Consider the following 19,030-nt stretch of genomic DNA (forward strand, 5'->3'; position numbering starts at 1 on the left):
GGGATCCTCTGTGGGTTGTGAGAAATAAAGCCAGGCCAGGTCTTAGTCAGCAAAATGAGGGAGGGCCATTCCTACTGTGCACAACTCCAATATCACAATGAAAGCAATTTATGCTTCAAAGATAAATACAAAATATTTTTATAATTAGAATGCATATAAGCAGGCTCATAAAATTAGAAAGGGTACATTATGAAGAAATAAATGGTCAAGGTGATATTTTTAATTGTAAGAAAAGGAAAAAAAAAAGCAAATCAGACTATAATTTTTTTATGTTCTCAAATTCTTTATCCATACATAATGAAAGGAAAAAAATACAATCTAGCCAAAAAGAATACCATGTTGCATGGGGAAAGTCTGAAGTTTAAATAATATTTTGACTATAACATTTTTACTGCTACTAAATAGATCTTTAAAAATGTGGAAAATGCTATGAATGATTTTATTCATTGACAATATATAAATCAAGAGAAGCAGAGGTTACTTTCAGAAGCAGATCTCTTTCTTAGGCCCAAGCAGTTAAGTGCTTTTTTAAGGAATGTTTACCAAATGGTGAAGTTCTTTTTCATATAAAGAAGTGTTTCTAGATAAAGATGCCACATTTGTATTATTTATATCAAAAAAGAACAGTAAATGAAAAGAGTGGGACACTTCAGGCACTAAAATATCACAAAATATAAATGTAAACATATCTTAATATTTATTAGTCTAAAGATTGCAATGACAGATACTTTTTTTTAGATCTTAACAACAGAATAGTATATAAATGTGGCGTGTCCACATGTATCAAACCAAAAGTTGTAATTGTCACCACAAAGCTTCCAAGAGATTCGCAGTAAAAACAGCTTCCTCAAAATGGGAGTAGGCTATTAACAAATTCACAATTTTTAATAATTTGTCAATATATGATTATATCTATTTTGAGATAAAGAACACTTTCAGTACTTGTATCCAGTATCTTATACTGCCAAGTGGAGTCCCTTTGCCATCACCCCTCCCTCCTTTCACCTTTAATCAATTATAGCCTGGGTACCTAGGGTGCAGGGGTGGCTCATTCTGTAACTACTAATGTGCAGTAGGTTAGGTTTGATTATAATTCCTATTTTTTTTAAAAGTTTTTGGGGGATTTAGTAAGTTATAATCATTAAGATGTAATTATGCCTTTTAGTGTTGACCTTATACCCTCCTCCTGAGAAAGCAGTTATTACTGCAAAACGCGTATGCATAACACTTATGGTATGATACATGTGGACACATTACATTTATATGTTAAAGCAGAACTAAACCAAATGCAAGGGAAGCCAAGATTGCTGGTATTCCCTGGCATGAGCAGCTCTGCAAACTTTGACAGCTGGGCAGAGATCAGACAAGTAAAAACAGTTATTGCTGAAGGGACATTGTCTGTCTCTTTTTGCAATATCCACCTGCCAGATCGTTTTTTTTTTTTTTTTTTTTTTTCAAAGTTGCATTTTAATTCACAAAATTCTATGGTGGAGATGTCAGCCAATCTTTATTGTGATCACTGACGGTCATTGTTATCTAATTTTGTGATACCTTCATGTCTGAAAAGTTCCATTCCATTTATCTTTCTTCTTAGATAATCTTTACAAAACGTTAAACTTTCAAAAAAAATAGAAAAACAATGTAGTTAACACATTTTACCATCTTTAAAACATTATTCAAACTAATCAGACCCATTTTGTTTAACATTTAATTGGTAGCTTTTTGTCCAAGTGACACCCGCAATTTGTGGGGTGCACGTTCTTCTTGCTGCTTTCAGACGTCTCAAGTATACATCAAAAAGCTTTGGCTTAATTGTTTTAATTTGCTTCAGTGTTCTGAAAAATAAAGATTTGCAAGATACAATTAAACCAGGAATGTTTTTTTTTTTTAATTTACAAAAGAAATATATGAACATTTCTAAATTTGGAAAAGTAATGGTTCACATTCTATATTTAATCTTAAAAATGAAAAGTCATAAGTCAACCAAGAGTGATTTTTGATTTAGCATCTAGGTGTTTGCCTTAGAATCAACCAGGTATGGAATAACCTAAAAATAAAATTACAAAATGAATTACTCTGCTGGGTACAGCTGGTGACAGCTAAATACAGTGCAAGTTCAATGATGTGCACCATCTGTCTATACCTTGCTGAGCGAAGAAACTGCAGAATTTTCTTTTACTTTAGTGACAAGTGCTTGTAAGGCTGAACTCCAGGTGGATGCAAGAACAAAATTCATGATATAGGCAGCATTACAATTATCGCATTTCATGTAAGGAAATAGATGTGCCCTTATTTGACTTGGTAAAACCACTTGCAATCCTTTATACTCTAGAGCTCAGATTGGAGATAAAGCACAAGGGGACAATGAGCTGTGCTCACTAACAAAAAATCAGGCTAGTAACCATCAAAAAAAGCAGATAAAGCAGATCTAAACCTGCAATTACTCACCTGTCCTATACCCATTCCCTTGCAAGGAAGCTACCATCTTTCTTCTCCCCTTCCTTAAGATGATCTTCTGCCATGTTGATTGGCTATGCTGGGATGGCATAACCATCGTGAAGGCTTGCAGTTCATTCATTCCCAGCAAACACAAGAGAAGCCAGAAATTCTGTATTTCTCTGGCAATTCCCTGTGCAGTTCAGCAAAGCTTTACAGCTGGGTGGTGATCAAGCAGGTAAGAACAGTTATTGCAGAAGGGGCATCACCTGCCCTTTCTGCAATAACTACCTGTCCATTCAAAGTGGGACTTCATTGCCAGTTTATATTTGTATTTAATGGTCACAAGGATCAAAAGTAACAGAGAAAACATAATCAACAATGTTTAGTGATAGCATAAAAACTGGTGAAATGAACCTTCCCACTGTGAACACATGATTTGAAAGTACCGTTAAGAGGCAGAAAATAGGGAAGGGTAAGGGGGAAAGAATAAAAAGACCTGATCTGGCTGAGAAGTTACGTATCTAGGGAAAAGTAAAAAGAAACAAGGGAAAGGTGAGAAGTGAAAATATGTTGCAGAGGTTTGTTGCACAGAGTTTCTTCTCAGACATGAAAATTTTTGGACATAAAGCCAGATGCCCCATTTATAATCCAGGGCCCTACATTACTTCATTACTATTATCAACCCACATTGTTAATGAAGGAGGAACTGTATTCTTCCAAAGAGCAGGTATTAATACCACAAACAAATGGCAATGTAATTGTTTTGAGCTGATAAAGACCATGAAAGAGTGATCAGAATTTCTGGAAAGAGCACCAAGGAAACATCATTATTACAAATGAAAAAGATTTTATTCCATGATCTCTGAATTGGGAGACTTTGTCGAAACAGTGGAAACAAGGTGAGCTAGGAAAGGTCAATAGTTCTACATAAATGGATCAAAGGGGTCCATAGAAGAGCCTGGAGTTGTTTGGGAGCCAAGTCCCATTTAATGAGTAAAAAAGCTCTATGGAAAAATACCATTCTAATAGGCCCAAACTATCCCAAGTGGCATGGCCTACAAAGAGTTCTATTGTCCATTCCAGACAAATTTCATGGATAGTGACTAAAGTGAGCTAAAGAAGGACTTTGCAGGAGTGATAAACAGTTTGTCTCACATCTAAATACATGAGCACATTAGATGAAATTTACACTCAAAGAGGTGTTTTGAGGCAATATTTTACACCATCATAACAATCAATATAATAAACAGGTAAAAGTTTATTTATTATAGACTAAAGTAAACTAGACCCTATTTATACGCATATGTCCCCGCTCCATCACTGGCCCCACCATCTTCTTCTTCTCCTCGTTTTATTCTTTAGTTGTACTGGGACAGCGTAACTCCCACGCAGCACATGAGAGTCCATTCAGTCCCGGAAACCACAGGGGGAAGCCAGGATGTGCTGATGCATCTGCAGCTCAGTGATTTTTCCAGATGAAGAGAGTCCCTATCTAAAAATGTATGACCAGGATGGGCTTTATTGTAAAGTGGAACCTTAGCTCCACTTTAAAACAAGTAAAACAAAAATCTATCCTGAGGTTTAAACTTTGTAAATTTTAGTTAAAAAAGGGGAGCAAATAAAGTTGCAATAAGGTAATTTTGCCAAAATGATGAATTTCTACAATGTTCAAGAGGAGACATTTTGGGATGGAATGATGCATCAAATACCTTTACTTCAATGGCCCAAATGGAAGTATTTATCTGTATAGCAATGGTAATATGCTCCATCATAATTAAGAAAAGAAGTAAGGCTAGAGGATGACCCAGGCTTGTTCCTTTAGTAATAAAAAAAAGGACATGGTTTTGGAAAGTAGGGTAGGATACAAGCCTCTCTGCCCAACAGCTAAGCAAAGAAATGAATTTTTTACTCCATCAATTGTTTTCTTAGCATCAATAGACAACAAACAAGAAGATATATTATGTTTCTAGATTAAGAGATGAGCTGAATCATTTTAGTAGGGTGGATTCATGCCTCATGACCCAGACAAACCTACCTGTTTACTTTAAATCAAGTAAGGTAATTGCGACCTTCTGTTACAATATTGGAGTAAATCTTGATGTTGATGTCTCTGTTTAGCAAAGAGGAGGGTCAATAGTTCCCACAGAAGACAGGGTCTTTTCCAGGGTTGGGTATGACTGTGATAATGGCTAGTAGCAAATTAAAGGGAAAATGATGGTCATGGTCTAGAGTATAGGTCTGATACAGGATAAAGCTTTAAAAAAAAATCTAGGGCTAAAAGTGTCAGGTTCGGGACTTTTGGTCATTTTCAGATCTTTAATGGCTTTAGGAAAATTTTCAGAAGTAAGGGAAGTCTCCATGGACAAAGAGAAAGAAGGTTCCAGGTCAGGGAAAGCTTTTTCATGGATAAAGGCACAAGTATTGTCCAGGTGGTAACAGGTCAGTCAATAAAGTTCATATAAATGCAAGTAAAATATATGGTTTTTTTGTGCAATAAGATTACAATGAGTTTTTCATAAAATCACCATGGGAGATGCTATAAGGCATGAACTAGAGGTTAGGTAAATAAAAACCCCATGAAGAACACATTTCAATACTTCCCATTAAAGAAGCAGATATATTAGATTTGAATATTGAACAGCTTGAAAACCAAGATTGTTTCCAATATGGCTACTAGAAAAATACGTAGTCTCTAGGAGTGAGTCCCTTAACCTCAGGTTCAGCCTGGCTGTTTTTGGGTGGTTACTAAAAAGTTAGGTCATAAAAGAAAGGGGCCACCACCCACCTACAGCTCCTTCCCACCCAGCCTAAAATAATTTCTGGGGGGGAAATTGCAGAGGGTTCCCGATGATTAATTTTAGTTCCCGGAGTAATTTTAGGGGTTCCTGTTAAAAGGTTTGAAAAACTCTACAATAGGCTATTTTTTTTTAAATACTTAATTACTATTTAAAAAGAGAACATAAATAGACTAGTTTGACCTCTTAAAACACTGTACTATTACTTGCAGAAGTGTAAACTGTATGTCTTTAGTTCTTACCATATGCCAAACCTTGAAGATTGTATTTAGTTTCTGGAAGTGGACTTGTACCAGGCTCTGGTACTACTTCTGCCAAACATCTACTGTTTGCTTCAATGGCAAATCCTTTGGCAATTAATTTTTCAGCCAAATTTCCTTCACCATAAATAGATACTTCAGTAACATTATTGTCCATTATTTTAACAGGAAGAACGATTAAGTCACGGTCCTGAATAAAGTCCATGCAGTATTTAATTGCACCTGCTGACCAATCCTTTACATTTTTTGGAAGAACGCCGTGTAGTCTACAACGGTAGGTTAAGGCAGGTAGACTAGCAATTTCTTTGGAAATCATTTTGAGTTTTCTGTACTCTGAATAAGGAATGGGTTTGTAAACGCCATAATCAACAAGATTCAGTAAAATAGAGGTCATGTTGATGCTTGCTATTTCCGCTCTGCACCACTCATCAGTTTCAAAGCACTTAACCAAGCAAGCAGAACCAAGCTTTACTAAATCAAGAGTTACAGGCAAGAGGTCATCTGTCAGTTTTTCAATAAGTTCAGACAACTTGTTCATTGAAACAACTGAATTCTCTAGCTGGACAGAAAAACTGAAAGGGTTTAGAAAAGCAGTAACAAATCCAGCATGCACTTCTAAAGACTTGAGTGAAACTTGCGATATAGAAGGTTGCAAATTTTCAGTTTCATAATGAAAGCAGGACACCACACTGTCCTTCATCTTTGTATTTTGTTGTGACATAGTATTAAAATGCTCCATTAGCAATACATCATCCACCAGAATATCTATTTTCCAGCAGCTTTCGGTTTCCAGAAATTTAAGAAACAGAATTTGCAACTCATTTTGCAAAATAGATTGCATTTGTAACTGAAAAAAATCCAATCCAACTTTTTCTGTCCAGACCCATTTGCAAGCAATAGCCTGATGGGGCAATGAGAGGGCTGAGGTCGGAAGAGATTTTGCATTGTGCATACTTATTACTTCTCGAGCACCATGGTCCACAAAGAACACAGACATCTCCTTTGTTTTTGGAAAGATTTTTTCAACAGTTGCACGGAACCAAGTTTGCATTTTTTCAGATTTTGCCAAACAAACCATTCCTTCGGAGATATCTTTGGCTATGAGACGGTTATCAGCCTGTCTGACAACTGCTGAAATCTGTTCACTTATTTGGCATGCTTCAGCAAACCTTGCTAGAGTAACAAAGAGTATTCCACGTTTAGACAAGTAAACCGTTTTAACTTTTTCCATCTTACTAGGTTTCAATACAATGTCTAATCCTGGAAGAGTGTCTTTTAAATCCAAGGCGGATAATTCTGGAGCAGCTGCAAAGCTTTGAAGAAATTCTGTTAGAGACCGTCCTTTTAAGGTTATACTGACCTCCCACTCATTGTCATGTCTGCAAAGAAACATACAGCTGAATAATGTATTTGTAACTTTTTCTGAAAACTTGTCCACTGCGTTTTTACTCCATTCCACATTCTGACTTTTCTGAAAACCAGTTAGAAAAACTGAAATGCTTAACCGAGGTACATTAAAAAATCTTTCAGGGAGTTTGAAAATGGAAGAAAAACACACTTTAGCTGTATTGCCATAATCAATAAACTCTACTTCAAAAGAATTGCCTTTCAAAATTTCTTTAATATCTGCTCTATAAAAAGCTTTGTCATCTGGATATTGAGCGACAACTAAAGTATCTTTCTCAAGATGGTTTACGTTGATGGGTTGAAAAGACATGTTATTTAGTTCTTCCTCTAGTTGCAATACTTGTTTCTCATTTTCAGATAGCTGTATGTAGAACTCAGAAGGGCTGCATATGTGAGATGCATACGCAAGATGAGTGGAGCCGGTTTGCAGAATCATTTCAGGAAGATCAGTTGACCTAAATGGCTTTTTAGGAGCTGGTGGATAGCTAAAATTTTCAACAAGAGAGTGACTAGACGACTTTGATGCCTCCACATCATCATAGAATTTCACCTTCTCCAACTCTTTACATGTAGAATTCTGAGAACTATCCAACCCAGAACTGACATTTACACATGGAATTGCATTTGCATTCAAATCAAATATAGGTGTATGTTTGTCTTCCCCATTAGAACCAGATTTCTTGTTCAGACTTTGCAAAGTGTGTTTTTCTGCACACACTGGAAGGGAAGCAGTTCTACTTTCTGCTTTACCTGCATTCTTCGACACTTTTGGCTGTGAATCCACACCCAATATTGCTTTTATTTTACCGTTTACCGAGATATTGTCCCAGCACAAGTCCACTTCCAAATGCCCTTTATTATCTATAGATACAACAGTAGCACTGAGACATTTTCCGACACATTGTTCTTCCATCCAAACTTTGGCTTCTGTGGTAAACGTGGCTTCTTCTAAGCCAGAGAGATAACATGGAATTGCTTGCATAGGTTCAAATAAAACATCTGTAGCTTCCTGAGGAATAGGCACCAATTCAGTTTTTTTTATCATAAGGCTGTCACCAAAGTCGACAAAAAAGGCTAGAGAATGATCCTCGTCTATAGCACAAGCTGACACTCGGTAAAAGTTCCCATCTTGATCATATTTAACAATGCACAATTTCTGAACTTTGTTTCCCGATTCAGGGTTTTTGCTCTTGCCTAACTCAAACACCTTCCTCATTAACATGTTAACAATGTTTTCATTTTTTGCAAGCTGACAGTAAAATTTTCCTGTATTGTATATATAGGTAATGTAAATTAATTCTTTGCTTCCAACTTTAAGGTCAAAACTGGAGTAACAAAATGTGTGTAGGTGAATAGACAGAACTTTACTAGGGTTAGGTTGTCCTTTTTTAGCTAGCCAATGGTTTGAACACCAGCGGGGAGTTTCCAGATCCACTACATTGCAGAGCTCCTCTGAGCCATAACTGAACACAGCTTTGATTGTTGATTTTATGTCACTAGCAGAGTCCACAAAAGTCTTAAAATCCTTGCAATCATTGGCAGACCATGTATGCTGAGCACTGAACGATAACACCATGCTTAAGCAACATCGAAAAGCTTGACCTTCCCATTTAAGAAACTGGGATTTAATTTCTCTGAGCTCAGATATCAATACTCTCTCCACCATTCCATAGTCAACAAAGATTACATCGACTTCATTTCTTGAGGCATGCTTCACAACAGAAGCTCTGTAATACTTGCCAGTGCATGATGACTTTGCAATGCAAGCCATTTGTCCATGCTGATACCTGCTGTTACAAGATTTATAGAAGGTCTGAATTTCATCCATGAAGGCTTCAAGCACAGTAAGGTTGCAGGAAAGTTGGCACCAAAAATGTCCAGGTGATTCTACATGCGAACATTTGACATATGTAACAGTCCCGGGCTTAAAAGTATATTGCCGAAAGTAAATAGCAGTAGCATTTGAGGTTGTGTTAGTTGATGCTGTACAATTGGAAACATTTTTCGTTTTTGGCTTCATTTTCCAATCACTCAGTGACACCTTTATATCACCAGTTGCTTCACACTTTCTTACATTAGAATTTTTGCCCTTGTATTTTGTTTTCTTTTCTGGCAGTGGACTTGTTTGAACTACAGACATAGGATTTAAATCAACTTTCCAAAACTCTGCACAGCCAGCTTGGACCAAAAGGTTGACAATATCAGAACGTTCAGGGCTCTCCAAAAGCCGCATTTCCACAACATGTCTGAACTTATGTTTTGCAAGAACGTGACAAAGGAGAGCTTTCCCAGCCACAATTTCTTTAAAGACATCACTTGCGCTCTTTACCCATACTTCTTCTTGTGGATATGCGTATGCTAGAGTGCAGGACATTGCCAGTGCAGGCAAACTACTAAACTTTGGCAACAAAATCTTCACATCATAAAAAGGAACAGTTTCTGTATTTCCAAAATCAATGAAATAAACACAAATTTCTCGGTTAAGCACTTCAGCGATCGCAGCCCTGTAATAATGACCGTCTTTTGTATACAGGGCACAGCAAAGTTGACCAGGTTGGGGATCTTCTACCAGCATTTCCATTAGTTCACATTTATTGTAGATTTCTGCAATCTCAGCCATCATGGCTGAAAACTCATTTTGGCACTCATCGGTTCTTATCCAGAAGTTTGAAGGATTAAGTACGTACTCAACATATGCCACGTGTACCGAGTCTGGCTCCATTTGTAAGGATTTACTAGAAATGATTTCTTCAATATCCACCGGTTTAAGTAGAGAAACTTCATGCAGAGCCTTGACTGGACTCTTCTTTTCAAAGGCCGACTTCACAGTCTCGGTGTAGGTGTTTGAAGAAAAAATTGGAACTTTCTGGTTTGTTAAATAACAGTCAGAATTTAGTTCATATTCCTTATCATATAAGAGTATGTTAAACACTCGTTCTTCATTGTTATACTGTTCAATGTAAGCGATTACTATATGCCCTACAAGGGCTTCCCTAAACAGCGACAACTGCATACTTTTTGTATTATCCCCATGGTCATTTATGCTAGATAAGGCACATGGGATTGCCAACATTGGCAGAACCAGAAACTCTTGTTTCAGCTCATGAATGTCTGTAGACTGTATGGGTTCACTGCTGCCAATGTCAATAAACCAGACTTTTACATCACTGCCAGATAGGAGGGTCTGAATAACACCCCGATACCACTGCCCATCTTTTCTCTTGGCAGCACAAAGTGCTCCATAGTTTCCAAATGAAGAGCTTGCATCTTTTTTAAGCGATTTATAGTAAGAGCTCATACTGGCTTTCAGTTTTTGTAACTCTTCTTCCCAAAGCAGTATATGACAATAAAAGTTATCTGGACTTATCGCTGCAGAGATTTTTATTTTCTCCATGGTCTCAACAGAAACAACAGGCATTAGATGATTCAGCACATTTTGAAAATGTGGTGGATTGTCACTTAAGCTCAGTGAGTTGTACGGAGTCAGTTTCTTCTGCTGAAGCAAGTCAGGCATTTGCTTAGCGTGGGAATTTGCTGGCAATTGATGAATGAGCTCAACCAGCAGGCAGAATGTATCAGAATCCATATATTTTGCAACATTTAGTTCAATGGCATGGTTAATTACTTTTGGCACTTCTAAGAGTATGACTTGATGCGGTAAGAAGGTTTTGACGTGTCCGTTAAGATGGTCTCCGACTAAGGAGGAGAAGTAATTTATAGCTCTAGGAGACCACTTCTCATCCAGCGGAAGGACATTTGAAAACATTCCATTCACTATCTTTGGTGGAAGAGTAAATAACTCACCAGTAGCAGCAGCAATTTGTTCAAGGGCAACTTTTACCACATCCCCCTGATCTATGAGAACTACTTCAAATCTCTGCTTGACTTTACCCAAAATTTTCCCTCTGTGCCATAATCCAAGAGGTTTATCTTGCACCAAGCAAAACTCTCCAATATTGAGGTCCTCATTCACTTTGGGGACAAGTTGTATCTCTTTCTGTAGGATGTGGTAGTCAAATTCACAGGTAGATATGTATCTTCCTTGAAAACTTATCAGCACCTCACTGGGAACACAATCGACTTTCAAGATCGTCAAGTCCATTTTTAAATCAGGTTTCTGACATAAAGACATGTAATCCATTTTATCTGAAAAAAAAAATATGTAATATATCTGCCTTTATACATAAAGTTCATTTATAAATTGTTTTACACAACTTTCACAATAGAGTTACACATTTTTCCAAATGAATCAAGTTGTCTTCTGCTAAACTAAAAATCGTATTTCATTCTCCTGATCTCTACAATGTAGGGGTTGCCAACATGTAGTCCAAGGGGAAGGAATTATTAGACCCTATGTTATAACACATAGTGCTCATGTCACCTCAGAATCAACAGGTATTATTTACATGTAACAACATTTTGTATGTAACAACTAGACCAAAAGGTAACAAAAAAAGGAGTTTGCATACACTTCAATGGAGATAGTCAAGATGTGTGTTATATTTATACATATACACACTCTCCAAGTGTACACATGGAGTTGGACAATGAGCTGTAGACTTTAAATGTAAAGAATACAGTTTCAGATATAAAAGTATGACTCCACACTGTATTTCAATGTTTTTCTTTTTTTTTTTTCAATATAATTTCCTCTGATCTGACACCTGGCCTGGCTCCTCATCTCTCATCCCCCACCAGTGGTGGGCAGTCACTGAAGATGCACAGAGCATTAGCGTCATCGAGGAACAAACCTTGATTTTAAATCAACAATGAATATTCTGTATTACTGATGGCTCTATATCCTGTAGGGTAGAAAATCTACAGGACAGGTACTATCAGGTAAGTCTAAACCCTAATATTTACATGGAATGGAATGGAATGGATGCACTATAGAACATTGCCACAATAAATGGAAGCATAATGTGCCAATGCATGCTTGCCAAAAATGTCTGAACCCACGATGGATTACCTCTTTTTAGTAATTTAAAGTGGACTTTGTCCAAAATCTCTGACTGCGTGACATTAATAATTTACATAAGTTTTTTTGGGGGGAGTGAGATACACCTCTGTTGCAAGCAGTACCAAAAGCCTAAACACAGACAAAGGGAAGATAACTGGGTGCTGCCTGCAGAGCCACCTGAAGCAACTTTGACCTGAAAATGGCAATATGAGGCAGCAGTATCCCCACCTCCCATAAGAGAGGTGGGGATAGAATTTTGCATTTGGCTTCTGTTCCCCACGTATGAAAAAAAAATGTGTGCTTTTCTAGCAGCACAGAATATAAATGGGTATTAAAGGTTTAAAGTAAAAACAACAGAGACTGTTGATCCAGGAAACATCTGATTGTCTCACTGGATCAGGAAGGATTTTTTTCCCCGATAGGGCAAATTTAACCAGGGTTTATAAAGGGTTTTTTTACCTTCCTCTGGATCAAATATGTTTATACGGTTTTATCTGGGATTTAGCGATTTGAAAGTTTTTTTTTCCCTGGTGGCTGAACTTGATGGACTTTTTTCAATCTGACTATGTAACTATGTGTGCAAGCTTGGCAGCTTACTTGTTTAATATAGTAGACCAACAGGGTTTATAATTATTAAACACAATTTATGTAGTGCCAACATAATATGCAGCGCTGTACAATAATCAGGGGTTGCAATTGACAGACAGATATAAACAGTGACACAGGAGGAGGAAAGGACCCTGCCCCAAACAGCTGACAATCTAGTGATAAGGTGTATTGTTAAGGATGGGAAACATACATAGAAGTAGAAACATTCATTCTTAGGCTATGTGCACACGTGCAATAATTGCCATTGGAAATGATCTTTCATGATCCTTTCCAATGACAAATGACTGCATGATTAAAAAACAAGCACTGTACATACAGCACCGTTCTGCCCTTTACTTCTATTACGATCGTTCGTCGTCCATCGTTCGTGGATCCGCCAGGACGGTCGTTAGGATGATGGAGGACGAGCACTGTACATACACAAGATTCTCGTCAGATATCAGCTCTGAGCCATTTATTGGATAATTGCATTTGTGCACACCATTGCACCTGTGTACCTATCCTACTAGTTTTGTGGGGAGGTTTTTGCTCCGATTTGTTTATATGCAATATACAACAATGGAATTTTTTTGGGAAACAATGGAAGCTTTAAAAGCACAACACAGGCTAGATAAAAAGGATCCTTCAATAAAGAAGGGCACAACAACATCTGCACAGAGTCTTAGGCTGCGTAAAGACATTAGACTTTTGTTATTGGAAAGGATCTTTCACAATCCTTTCCATTGACAAAAGATTAAACGATGCATGAAGGAGTGCTGTACATACAGTGTCGTTCTGCTCTATGGAGAGGGAAGGGGGAGAACCCTGCTGTGCTCTTGTATTGCAATCGTTCATGAATCCATCAGGATGGATCCATGAATGATGTCAGAGGAGCGCTGTAAACAGCAGATTCTTGTCCAATAATAGCCCTGAAGTGATAATCGGATGAGAATCATCTGACATTTGTACATAGCCTTAGGCATGTGTACATTAGCCTGACAGAGAGGTTGGGTTCACAGGACCACAGGCTGATGATATTGAGGTGATTATATGGGACCTTAAGTTAATACAATGAGTTATATAGTACCCTATAGTGATCTATTATGTAGGCTGTTACTCGTGCTTTGCAGTTCACCCAATGAGCTTAGATATACAGAGCAATACCTTACATCCAAACTAACAATGAAAAGTGGCAACATTATTTTAAGAATACATATACGCATAAAAAACAATAGTATAACAACAAGTATAAAGGTAACTTTAAAATCACTAAATTTACCTAATGTGTTCACAACAAGCAGAGATGCCAGGATGTCTTTGTGCCGATCCTTCCTAAGTGAAAAGAAATATATACATAAGCATGTGTGTAAAACATTGTAATGGGACAAATTGGAAATTAAATAAGATTTAGTCTTTCAAACTACATACATACAACTAAATATTTCATTTTTAAGGTTTGGGACAAAAGTGGAATGTGGTAAAATCCCACACTAAGGAAACAAGAAAGCGCATTTGTGTAATGGTATGATTATCTACACATTCTATCCTTTTAATCTGAAGCAGATCTAAACCCAGTGGAAATTCACCCATCCCATCACAGAACACCATCATCTTATTTCTTTTCTTCCTACAGATGTTCAGCAATCTTGATTGGCCAGGCCGGGTTGACGCAACTCCCACACAGCTCATACATTCTTAGCACATTTAAGGGAAGCCAGGATTGTTGGGTATCCCAGCATCCAAAGTTTTGATGACCAATAGATGGAGTGATCAGTTACACAGGCGGGATTATTGCACAAGGGACATTGCCTGCCCCTTTCTGCTATATGTCCTGCCTCATTGTGAAACCTTACATCTGCTTTAATGCAATGGAAATACTTGAAAAAAAGTCATCCTATTGCCCTTAAAGTACAGGTAGTAGGCGAGTGGCAACAGAAGCACTGTTAATCCATAGCAGGATAAATATCAGCATTCCTCACTGCCCAAGTAAAGCTTTTGCAATTGGTACTGCAACTTTCGGATTATGCACATTGCGCTGAATGCTGCAATACATCTTGATGGGTTTTTTTGTTTTTCGGGGTCGCGCAAAACAAAAAACAAAAAAACACTTACCTAGTTTCGTTGTAGTCCCCCAGCATCCTGCTGGTCCCCGCAGGTCCTCGGGACACGTCAGCTTCCTCTGACCTCCAGCCGCCGACTGCAGAGACAATCTTCGGGGTTTCCCAGTGACGTATTTGACATATTTTGGTGAGTTATGCCTAAAAAATATAGGTCTACAATGTAAAATAAATTTCCATGCAATAAAAATGTAACGCTTTTTGCGTGGAAATATGGACAGAATTAGAACGCTGGGGGGGGGGGTTAAGTCTTCATCGCTGAGCCTCCTGGGATACCTACATCATGCCCGATCATGTTTTCACTTAAGGGGAAGAGATGATCTCTTCACGCAGTAAGATCGGCTCTTTATATCCCCTTTGCAGCGAGCTACTTCACCCGATCTCGCCCCTCCGCAGTACAAGATCAGGTGACTCAGCAAGACCATAAGAGAAGATTGAAGATGGCGGCGCCCAAAGATTTCTAGAATGACACAAGATCGGATTGCAGAAAAATCTGGCACTATCGAGGGATCTGCAGGATTAAAGATATGTGGGATTTTTTTTTAAATATGCTTGAGTTCCACTTTAAATTGAGCCAGGTCTTCTGACTACAAGGTAGATGTGATCTGGATGCCTGTCAAGGAAGTGGAAGTCAATGTCAACTAAAGTAACCGAAAACCCCAAAATTCCCCAACTCCTGGAAGTACAGAGGGTAGAAGTAGGAAGTCTTTATGCCAGATAAAGGACCTGGGGTAATCAATTGGTTTGATGAAATGTGATTGATTTGCAATACCCTTGGGTGTAGATTTTGATGTATAAAAGATAACTGGTAGAATATTAAGGGAATTTTTACACATTTGTGTTCAGAGTACAAATAATATAATAAAATGGAATGTTGTCCACATCCCCTATACAACAAGAATGCCAAAAAATAGTAACATCTGCGATTCCTAGAATTTAAAATGTCTTGTGTGTACTCTAAATGTCATGTTACGTTTCAGGCTATCCAATCAGAAGCACCATTGACAAAAAACAATGCATGGGAATGCCGAGGTTTGTGTAATGTAGTTGGCCCAAAACTAGACTCCTGTTCCATCCACCTGTAATGAGTTTGTGCCATTTCAGACTGCAGTGTTCTGCCTGCAGTCCCAACCTCTCCCATTCAAGTGAATAGGAGAAGTTAGGAACCCTTTCTTGCATGCAGCTCTGGTAAATCGCAGTGTGGTTCCTAAAAGCAACATGTTGCTTGAAGATTTGTGCAGCAGCTGCATACAAATCAGGTTGCCTCTTCAATCCACATGGCAGCAGTTTGTAGTGTGCCATTTTTCACCATGGGTCTGAATGGGCCCTAATGGCCAGAAGAGAACCAGGCATCAGACAACCATGAATTGCAGGATGCTGGAAGATCTTCGGCCATAGCAGTTTTGCAATATAGCAAAGAGCAGCAGCAGAGATACGGAGAAGTAATAAAGTGTTCTTTTTAATTGATCAACATTCATTCTGTGCTGCACCAACACATCTATGTGTACTGACATACCTCAACATGAACTGGGCCTATAGGTGACACCCTGAGGCTGTCATCCTCATCCCTAATTCAGAATCCTTCCACTGAACAGGCAGGTGTATAGAGCATGTCCTGAGACATTCCTGTCCTCCACCAAGGATAACAAACCTGCAGCTTCCATAATACAAGTCACGTGTTGCTGCTTCCATAAATCACAGGTCACGTGTTGCTGCTTCCATAACACACCGGTCACGTGTTGCTGCTTCCATAACACACCGGTCACGTGTTCCTGCTTCCATAAAACACAGGTCACGTGTTCCTATATTGTTCTAATGTACAATATAGGTCAGCAGCCTCCACTCGGCGGCTCTCCTCCCCACACATGGCTCCCGGCTGTCGGGGCCGCTCATACCAGAAGGTATGGACTCGGTCTGCCATTACCTTACACGGCCGGCTGTCACAACGTGAACATCACACCACCTTCCCCACAGACCGCCCGGGCTGGCCTCCTCCGCCCTGCTGAGATCGCGCGTGCGCACTTAGGACAGCTGTAGCACCGCAGAACTACGCATGCCCATTGAGTCCGGCAGGGAGAGGCAGGACTGGGCATGCGCAGAAACTAGGTTCAATGCTAGAGTGTAATAATATAATAATTTTGCTAATACTGCTGTGTAGTGTCTGGGAGGCAATAATATTATGATCTATAATATTATGACATTTCCTGGCTATGTATAGGCAGACATAATTATTTCTTAGAGAGAATTTATTACAGAGACCCTGTCACTAGGCCTTTATGCCAATGAAAACCTCCCCATGTGCATTTTAGTTACTTTATATATTATTCCAATGCTAAGATATCCAAAAATCTTTAGATTGCTGCTCCGTGCCACCATAATGGTTGTGGTGTCAGCACCATGTGTGACAGGTAGATAAGTAATGTAGGGAGGTGATGTGTGATTCCCCTTATTGTGTGATATTCCCCCACCTCCTAGATTGTAAGCTCTTCGGGGCAGGGTCATCCCCTCCTCAAGTGTCACCTTGCAAATGTAAAAACAATTTATGGAAAGGAGAAACACTAAAAGTATGCACTGAAACATTGGCAGCATTGGCAAAAAAAAGGGAGGCCTGCAGCAGAGGAATTTGCGAAGGGCGGCATGACTAAGGTATTTGGGCAGCCCACACCCTCCCCCCTTTTTGGTTTTCTTTGTTCTGCTGGAGGGTCATGCAGGGGACAAGCTATGAGTAAAGGTGCGTACACACTTCCAATTTTTATCGTTCAAAACGAACGACGAACGATCGATTGGGCAAAAATCGTTCGTAAAAAAAAGTAACCAACGACGCCGACGAACGAGGAAAGTCGTTGGAAACGAACGACCGGACCGGCGGATCGGATTGGACGACGATCGTTGAACATCGTCCGTGTGTACGGTCGTTCGTTGATCGTCCATGATCTGAGCATGCGTAATGAACGAACGTTCGTTCACTTTCCTGTCGTGCACATAGTTCCTCTATCGCTCAAACGATCGTATCTATTGTGTGTACAATATCTACGAACGATCGTGTCGTTATCTCTATGTGCAGGATCGGTGCTATACGATCGTTCGTAGATATCGTGCAGGATTGTTCGTCGTTCGTTTTCCAACGATAATAATTGGAAGTGTGTACGTAGCTTAAGAGGGGAAGGGGAGGTGGGGACCAGCAGGAGGTCTGGTCGCATGCTAAGGGGAGGAGAATAGAAAGGGTTAAGAAGAAGGTCCGTCAGGAAGGAGGGACAGTTTTTTCTGGGAACAGTTTGTGTTGGAAAATGAAATTCCCGCCCACCCTCCCCTTTTTTATTTTATCTATGGAGTGCGGTTATGTGTGATGGCGGTTGGGGTTTAGGGGGTATGAGTCCGGTTGGTAACTGGAAAGGGCAACCAATGGGTAGGGTGCCCATTTAAATGGTATTATGGTGGGGCCCCTGAGGCGGCGTGTGGGTGCCTAGGGGCCAGTGTATGGTTAAAATATTTTGGGGAACGGACTCTACCTGGTTCCTAGACCTGCAGCTGGAGGGGTAAACTGGAGTGTTTTGGTTTTAGTGCAAGACTGCACAGTAAATTGGGTTTTGGTTAAAGTTGATGGTAAAAGTTATTGGTTTTAAAAAGGTGTTATTAATATGTTAAGTATATGTAAGAGTATAAGGTTATACGTTATTATATATGTTAATTTATGTTAATTTAATAATATGTATATTATGTGAATATGGTTATTATTACAAGTATTTATGGTTATTTATGGTTATTTATTGTTATTTATGTTGTTATAATAAACGGCTGCTTGCCAGCCAATTTAAACCCAAAGAAGGTGTCTGTGATTTTTGGGGGGTGGCGGGTATTGGCTGGTAGGCAGGGGTAGTGGAGAGTGGGAAAAGAAAAAAATTGTTATTGGTGCGGGAAATGTTTTTGAGAAGTTAAGGTGTGGGGGGTTTTCTTTTGGAGGGTGGGGGCGGTAGATCCAAATTACCTGGTCATGAGAATGTATGCACAGTGATATCAGATTTTCTTTTACATTTCAGGAAGACAGAACACCTGATCCCGTGTCTGCACGGTGTGAAGTGAGCAGAAGCAGAAAGAAGATTGGATTTGGATTGAGGAGGGATCAATGGCTCTACAAACAGATAAGGTTAGTGTTTTTTTTTTTTTAAAGTAATTTTTCTAATGATCCTTGCAAAGAATTTCTACTTAGTGATCCGCCAGTCAATGACACTACTATTATTATCATTATTATTATCATTATTATTTTATTACCCACCTGGCAGTTAAACCCGACCTTCGTTCGGGGTAAAAACTCTTGCAAAAAGTGTTAAACCTGAACTTTTCTCAGGTGGGTAAACAAACATTATATTGCAATCCGATTGTCATACATTGTATGACAATCGGATTACAATTGAAAGAATATACTTACCCGGTCCCCGCAGCTCCTCCGGACACGTCTGTCCTCTT

General features: G+C 38.9%; 1 protein-coding gene across 5 annotated transcripts; it reads right to left on the reverse strand.

The window, feature by feature from the left end:
- Positions 1-209: 209 nt before the first annotated feature.
- TDRD15 (tudor domain containing 15) lies at positions 210-16,619 on the reverse strand. Of its 5 annotated transcripts, XM_072407483.1 has the most exons (5): positions 16,491-16,598; positions 14,562-14,707; positions 13,729-13,781; positions 5,477-11,047; positions 210-1,835 (listed from the first exon to the last, which is right to left on the reverse strand). In XM_072407483.1, the coding sequence occupies exons 2-5, from the start codon at positions 14,585-14,587 to the stop codon at positions 1,828-1,830; spliced, it is 5,658 nt and encodes a 1,885-aa protein (XP_072263584.1). In that variant the 5' UTR covers positions 14,588-14,707; positions 16,491-16,598; the 3' UTR covers positions 210-1,827. The 5 variants fall into 5 exon arrangements, 3 of the variants coding, with proteins under 3 accessions (XP_072263584.1, XP_072263586.1, XP_072263585.1); XM_072407485.1 differs by lacking the exon at positions 14,562-14,707 and having other exon boundaries at positions 16,491-16,619; XM_072407484.1 differs by lacking the exons at positions 14,562-14,707; positions 16,491-16,598 and adding an exon at positions 16,083-16,251.
- Positions 16,620-19,030: the final 2,411 nt, after the last annotated feature.

Source organism: Pyxicephalus adspersus, chromosome 4 (genome assembly GCF_032062135.1).
Source record: "Pyxicephalus adspersus chromosome 4, UCB_Pads_2.0, whole genome shotgun sequence".
Lineage (NCBI taxonomy): Eukaryota > Metazoa > Chordata > Amphibia > Anura > Pyxicephalidae > Pyxicephalus > Pyxicephalus adspersus.